The sequence below is a fragment of the Pongo pygmaeus genome, chromosome 3, assembly GCF_028885625.2.
Source record: "Pongo pygmaeus isolate AG05252 chromosome 3, NHGRI_mPonPyg2-v2.0_pri, whole genome shotgun sequence".
NCBI lineage: Eukaryota > Metazoa > Chordata > Mammalia > Primates > Hominidae > Pongo > Pongo pygmaeus.
In genome coordinates this window covers 99,258,726-99,266,274 of record NC_072376.2, presented here as the reverse complement: position 1 = coordinate 99,266,274, position 7,549 = coordinate 99,258,726, and the positions used below count along the sequence as shown (strand labels likewise).

The 7,549-nt window shown below is 39.7% G+C and overlaps 1 protein-coding gene across 27 annotated transcripts in view; it reads right to left on the bottom strand.

Annotated features, from left to right (window-relative positions):
- Nucleotides 1-6,317: 6,317 nt before the first annotated feature.
- PTPN13 (protein tyrosine phosphatase non-receptor type 13) overlaps nucleotides 6,318-7,549 on the bottom strand; it is a 239,768-nt gene continuing 238,536 nt past the window's right edge. For all 27 annotated transcript variants that reach the window (XM_054486024.2, XM_054486027.2, XM_054486025.2 and 24 more), the window contains one exon: nucleotides 6,318-7,028. In XM_054486024.2, coding sequence (XP_054341999.1) covers nucleotides 6,933-7,028 — 96 coding nt within the window. In that variant the 3' untranslated portion in view covers nucleotides 6,318-6,932. The remainder of the gene's footprint in view (nucleotides 7,029-7,549) is intronic.

Here is a 7,549-nt window from a genome sequence, read left to right as displayed (position 1 = left end):
ATTAAGAATTTTTTTTGGCTCTGATCTCTGCCAAATGTTAGCATATTTATATATTTGTGTGGATTGTGAATTGTGATAGAATCTTTTTTTGAGAATGTATTTGGCCCCTTTTCAGGGAGTTCTTTCTGGGGGCTTACACAACATATTTACTAGCTGCTGTGTGTACTTCTTGTCTTCCTATGCAATACATCGTGCCTGGCAGTAGGTAAATCTGTCCTCTATTAGAAATTATTAAAAATATTTTCCCATGTGTTTTTCTAATACTGTGATGGAGCAAATACATACATACTTATTCCATTTTGAATTTATTTTTCTGTATGGCATAATAATCTAATTTTTTATAGTTAATTATCCAAACATCATATATTGAATCATTATTCTTTTATCTACTGATTTGAAATGCTACCCTTATCACATAACTTCCTATATAATGTGTTTTTGTTGGGACTCTGGTTCCATTTTGTGTCTATTCTTATTTGTAAGTTTTGAAATGTGTGAGAAAGTGTTTTGAGATTTAATGTTTATAATTTTATTTTGTAAGTATTCCCAATAACTTGTGGGTTAATGTGATGACAATGATTATTGTATTTTCCCACCAATTCAGAAAGCCTTTGTGGTAGTACAGAAGGAGCCCCATTAGGTCTTAGAGCCACGGCACTTTTTATATGGAAAAGAACTATGCAGATTTGTGACTTGTTAATTCTCAACTGTTGGTTCACTATTCGGAGAGTCGCCTTTATCCATATGATAAATGTTTACATAATGAAAAGCTAGTCTGTGCTATGTTCAGGCACATGGGACATATACAACAGTAATGAGGCAGAAAGGGCTCCTGCCCTCACAAAGTTTATAGTTTGGTAGGGGAATAGATCACTGCAATGAACACAGTTAGGAGAGTTGCAAGTAACAGAGATTTCCAGCTCTAAAATGAGTATTACCATGAGGTTTTTTCTTTTTTTTTTTTGAGATGAAGTCTTCCTCTGTCATCCAGGCTGGAGTGCAGTGGCGCGATCTCAGCTCACTGCAACCTCCACCTCCCAGGTTCAAGCAATTCTTCTCCTGCCTCAGCCTCCCCAGTAGCTGGAACTACAGGCATGTGCCACCAACCTGGCTAATTTTTGTATTTTTAGTAGAGATGGGGTTTCACCATATTGGCCAGGCTGGTCTTGAACTCCTGACCTCAAGTGATCCGTCTGCCTTGACCTCCCAAAGTGCTGGGATTACAGGCGTGAGCCACCGTACCTGGCCTCCATGAGTTTTAAAGAATCCACAAAAAATGAATTTCTAAATTGTTTCTCCACATAGACACCTAAAACAAAATGGTAAAATTCAATGCTGTTGTGAAAGCATTAACAATATGGTCAGTATTTACAACAGTTAGGACGTTCCAAGGATGAGGGACACCAAAAGGATGAGGGATACCAAAGGCCATCCTTTAAGATAGAAACAACACATCAGAAGATGGCCATCTCCATAGATGGTTTGTAAACATGTTACTGACAAGAACTTGAAATAGTGAAGATGTTCAGAAGGCCACGTTATCTTTAGAACAAAAAATATAACTGGAAAAAAGTCCTATTTGAGTAAGTTGCATTCTAATTGATGTAAATAATCATGAGTTAATAAAAGCTGGGACCTATATGAAACTCAGAAGTGGGGCCAGAGAAATCATGTCAAGCAGAATGAGTCCATGTCTAAGAGGAAAGAGGCAGCTGGATGGTCGTGGCAGCAGAGTGCAGTGGAGAGAACACAGGCTGTGTCAGGGCTACCTGCATTCCACTTTTTTTTTTTTTTTTTTTTTTTTTGAGATGGAGTTTTGCTCTTGTTGCCCAGGCTGGAGTGCAATGGCGTGATCTCGGCTCACTGCAACCTCCGCCTTCTGGGTTCAAGTGATTTTCCAGCCTTAGCCTCCCGAGTAGCTGGGATTACAGGCACCCGCTACCACACCTGGCTAATTTTTGTATTTTTTTTTTTTTTTGGTAGAGATGGGGTTTCACCCATGTTGGACAGGCTGGTCTCGAACTCCCAACCTCAGGTGATCCGCCTGCCTTGGCCTCCCAAATTGTTGGGGTTACAGGCGTGAGCCACCATGCCCAACCTACATTCTACTTTAATAGCTAGGAGACCTCTGGAGCTATCGGTTGAAGTCAGTCAGAGCTGAAATTGAACCTTTACCTTGGTTATCTGGGCAACTTTGGGCAAGTGACAATCCCTCTGGGGTTTAGTTTCCGCTCTAAAAAAGGTTGATAACACATTCAATCCTGAACACCCTGAAAAGGAGGCAAGGTGAAAACACCTGGTCCAATGCATAAGTGATCAATACTTGTTACATCCCCTACTTTTTTCTTGTGTAATCAGAAATACCCTTTGTGTTGAGGATCATTCAGCCTAACCCAGTTAATGAATGACATGTTGGTCTCTAGGCAACCTTCCCATTGGCCTTGGCATGTACTTTCCCCGGCAGGAGGAGCCCCTTCTGAATGTCCAGCCTTCCTCATTCTGTTAGACCCACCTAAAGCTTCTTTGTAAGCGAATAAATCAGCAACATGGTTTATCAGTGTCCTGAGGTTTTGCTTAGCACAACCTTTGGAATATGGTTATAGTTTGGTCGAGTGAATAAAACTATGTCTCTAAACCTGTAAAAATTGAAGGCTACTTTTAAATACTTCCTATCAGTGAGTCTCCTCAATAGTTACAAATTCAGAATCTTGTAAATTTGTAAGAAGATCTTGAAAAATTGGCATAGTGTTCGCTACCTTATAAGGAATGGTGGAAACTGAGGCAGAATTGGAAAGCCACACACTACTTGCTGGCACCCAGTATCAATTACTGTCTTTGTCCTTATAAACAGAACCAAGATATTGTTCATAGCTAGACAGCAACATAGCTAGCTAAAAATAACTTTCTTGAAGCTACAGATGGGCATCTGACAGATTTTGCTAAGACGGAAAAGTCTGCCCTTGACTTCTGGGAAATTTTGCTTTCTTGCCCTGTTTGACCCATTTTCCTTGCCAATTCCTGTTTCTTTTCTGGAATGTGGATATAATAGCTGGAGCTGTGGCAGCCACTTCCAGGCCAAGGAAAGGCCAAGGATATTTATAGCGCTGTTGACATTCTTGAGCTATAGAATTAGCTGCCTACTTCTGAGCAACTGCCTTCTGAGCTTGGTTTCTTAAGGAAAGAAAATAAACTCTAAGCCCTCTAGAATTTGTGAAAGGAAAATAAGAACTTGGGACCCCAATTCACTCCGCCAAAAGGAAAAAAATGAAGCTGAAAGCTGAGTCATGCAAGAAACTGCATTTCCTTTTGTTCCTAAGCAGACAGCTACAGATAAAAGGTTAAATATCTCCACAGGTAGTTACTCTACGTTCACCTTATCTATGTGCTGAGTGCAAGATAAATACATAACTGTTTCCCTACCTGCTCCTTTTCTCTTGCAACATGTGGGTTCAGTAATGTGACCATACCCCTCTTCTCTCCCCTCCAGCTCACTTTTCTCCTTTAAATATTGAAACCCTCAAATTCATCTTTGGAGAAAGGCACAGACCACAGACTGTTTCTGTGATTCCGTGTCATTTCTTCCAGGCATGTCCTTCACCTTGGCAAAATAAACTTCTAAATTGAAACATGTCTCACATACTTATTGATTTACAACTTGTAAGCCTGTTTGGTTGCTTTTGGTTACTTGCAGTCAAATATAATCCCAAATTGATACAGTAAAGTTTTGATTGGCTTTAAAATATTATGCAGGTCAGCCTATAATTTATTACATTTATCTCTACCATTACAATAGTTCTGAATTATGAATATTTCTGAATTATGTAAAACGGAAAGCCTATCATTATCAAGGTGTCTGTATCTGGAAGATAGCTGTATTAAGCTGTTTTTTAAATTTATTGGATTATCACATTACATATAGATAACTAGTCCTTTTTAAACCAAAAAATCTGGCAGGCTATCTGGGACCACTGATGTAAAAGAATCTTTTCTCAACAGCCATTTATTTCCTGTTTGCCATAATAATTCAGAATTATCTCTACTAATGACATGCACCGAAGTTTTGATTTTGGGATAAAATTGTTTCTAATTCTGCAATGCTCAGGACTATACTAAGATACTCAATTTTTAGACTACATAACAAGTTCAGTTTTGTAAATATATTCTACTACAATATGTGCTTCCCCTTCTATAGCCTAGAGTTGTCACTGGCAATCATTTGGCCAGTTCTTGCTGATGGAATGAGTGGCAGCAATGTGTTTTGCATGTAAGCCTGGCTCGTAAAACCTCTCCATAGGCAATCCTTCGTGGGGAATGGAGGCGATTCTCAACCTTGGAAGCTGTGTGTTGATTACAGAACTTTCATCAGCCTGGGCTAAAAACTGAGCCAAGTAGATCTGATTGCCAAGCTGTTCACTTTTCCAGAACTGTTAGATAAACTAGAAATAAACTATTATGTTTAAGCCATTCCATATCTTCAGTTTATATTTTCTAGCACTTAGCTAATACAAGCTGTGTTAAGATATGAATTGTACTTATTCATTAATTTGATATGAGTGTTTCCATGTGCCACCCCAGCTGCGTGGCCTCACCTTGCTTTCTAACCAGAGTGGCCCTTGCAAGTGGCTCATACCATTCCATGCTGGTGGAGCCAGATCCCAGCTGAGGGCAGTAACATATTTACCATAATGAAGTTTCCATTCATAGGCCATAAAGCTAAATCTGCATTTTCTTCCCCCCATTCCATTGCCTAGTGACATTCGTTTCAGAAAAAGCAATCTCCAGCTCCACCCTCTCCCATCTATGTTGACTTCAGATGCGAGCTAATCACCTCCAGCTGTACTGGCCCCCAGCGCTCTGCTGGCCTAGTTTCACATGCCAGTGCAGGAAAACAAGGCCTCATGATTCCAACTCATTCAGAACAGAGATTTCCAAATGTCATTTAAAGCAATAGGAACCTTTTTTTCAAATGAAATCTCCAGCTACAACCCAATCTATAAAACTCTTCTGATTGAAGTGGGAATGGTGGTGGTAAAGCTTCTCTTGCCGTATTCAGAGCCAATTCTGAGGTAGGACCCAAGCCTGTTATCTGCTGGGGCTTTAGCTAGTTACTGTGGAGCTTTATATGTTTATTAATGCTGTCTTCTGCCTTCAAATAGCCCCAGATTCTCGGGAATAGGTCCCAGCAAATTGCTGCACTTAAGTTTGGAAATTCAAGTCAACTAGCTCAGAACTGGTGCAGTCTTATGAGGATGAGCCAAGCAATTTCCTGGGTCTTAGAATGGTGTTGAGGCAGAACAGAGAGTCTAGAGGCAGAAGCCCAAGGCCTTCTTGTAATTGGACTAAGAGGAAAACCCCACCTTTCCAAGACCAAGTAATGAGGGGCCAAATGCCCATGCCTCTCTGAAACTCCCCTCCCCTATGTCACAAATGGGTATGTCTGTAATTGGTCCATTCTGAAACTTTCATTTGCTTATACATCACAGGCAGGATGCCTCTGATTGGTTCTGGGCAGAATCCTGCCTCTGATTGGTCCTGGGCTGAATTCTTCATTTGTGTAGGGTGTAACCTATCAGAGGCCTCTAAAGGGTATTTAGGGGTGTTACCATGCTCTTGTAATTCAATAAAAACCCAGGAACATTATAATCAGGGCTCTTGAGCCATGTGCTCAAGCCCACTTCCACTCTGTGGAGTGTACTTTCACTACAAAAATCTATGCTTTCCTCTTCCACTGCTTTGTCTGAGCATTTTGTTCAACTCTTTGTTCAACGTGCCAAGAACCTGGACAACTCACGGTCAAGAACATCCATCCGGTTACAGTGTCATGGCTGAATGGAGAAATACTGTTAGAATTAGAATTTAGTGAAACGAATTTAGTACCAAGAACAGAGAACCATTAAGTTAAAGCAGCTTTGAAGTCAGTCTCTTTTCCTTTCTGTTTGCAGAACCAAATATAACCCCCTCAGGTAGTTTGATATGTTTTCTTTGATTAGCCCTTGGTCAGTTGAGTACTGTGGCTAGGACTTGAAAATATTCTGATTTATATATAAATTGGGCTCAGTAAGTGGGCACCATTCACAAAGAGGTAGAAGGAAGAAAGACTGAATTTCTGAGCTACTGTTAAGCCAGTACATTACCCCTACATCCGTACTTAGTGAAGATCTATCAGGATCTCTGACAACACCTCTACTCTCCATGGCTGTCATGACTGGGGCCAACTAGGGAGATGGGAAGTGGTGTCTAGAGGTCCTTGTCTTCCCAGGGGCCTAGGTGTTGTTGAAAAATAACACACTGAAAATGTCTAATTTGTCTGTACAGAGTTTTGGCTTGTTCATGTTTTAAGGTGTGTTTTTATTTACAAAGTGAGATAATGATTACAAACAGATGATGCAGTAACAAACAGATAACTGATAACTCCATTTTCATGAAAAAGTATATAAATATATTACAGGAAATTCTATATAGTAAACATTAGAAATTCATACAGTAAACAATTTTCTATGCCAATATTTCTATGCCAATATTACTGTCATTTAAAGCTTAAATACTGGTTTCAAGTATCCCCTATAAAATAACTACTTTATTAAAATATTGGAAAACATTTTTGCTATAAAGAAGATTGGTGCATTAAAAATAGACTCAGCATGTCCTCGTAACAATGTCTGCTATCATCAAATGCTGCCTTTAATCATCCCAAAGATCTGCATTGTTTGGTTAGTGTTAAAATTTTGTAAATAATTATCATAGGTTAAAGTAGCTGTAAAAATACAGCATTTCAATATTATTTATTTTCAAGAAGAATACCCCTCTAAGATAGAGGAGAACATGCATGTTGTATGAACTTGCTGCTCTGTGATCTTTATTTTGGATAGACAGCAGGAGTCTGCTGGAGGTTAAGGAGAGAAATGGAAATGCATCCAGAGGCTCTTTTCATGTCACTTCAGAAGCTGAGGCTGCTGTTTTTGCTCTTCTTCTGCTTGAAGACGTGTCAGGACATAAAGGATGACTTGATAGCAGAAAATATATTGATCCTATGGTCAAAAAAAGAGAGATAGAACACTTTAGATGTATAATGTAAATATTATATATATATATAGCTATACCACTATTGGAAGTGATGTTTGATGAGTTTTGAAAATATGGAAAAATTTTGTTAGAATGTTGAATGTAAGAAACAGGGTGTAGGCCGGGCGTGGTGGCTCACACCTGTAATCCCAGCAACTTGGGGAGGCTGAGGCAGGTGGATCACAAGGTCAAGAGATCGAGACCATCCTGGCCAACAGGGTGAAACTCTGTCTCTACTAAAAATACAAAAATTAGCTGGGCGTGGTGGCACGCACCTGTAGTCCCAGCTACTTGGGAGGCTGAGGCAGGAGAATTACTTGACACAGGAGGCAGAGGTTGCAGTGAGCCAAGATTGTGCCACTGCACTCCAGCCTGGTGACAGAGTGAGACTCAGTCTCAAAAAAAAAAAAAAAAAAAAAAAGAAGCAGGGTATAGAATTGTGTGGTATTATAAAAATTATAAAAAAAATAGAAACCAGATTGGCAAA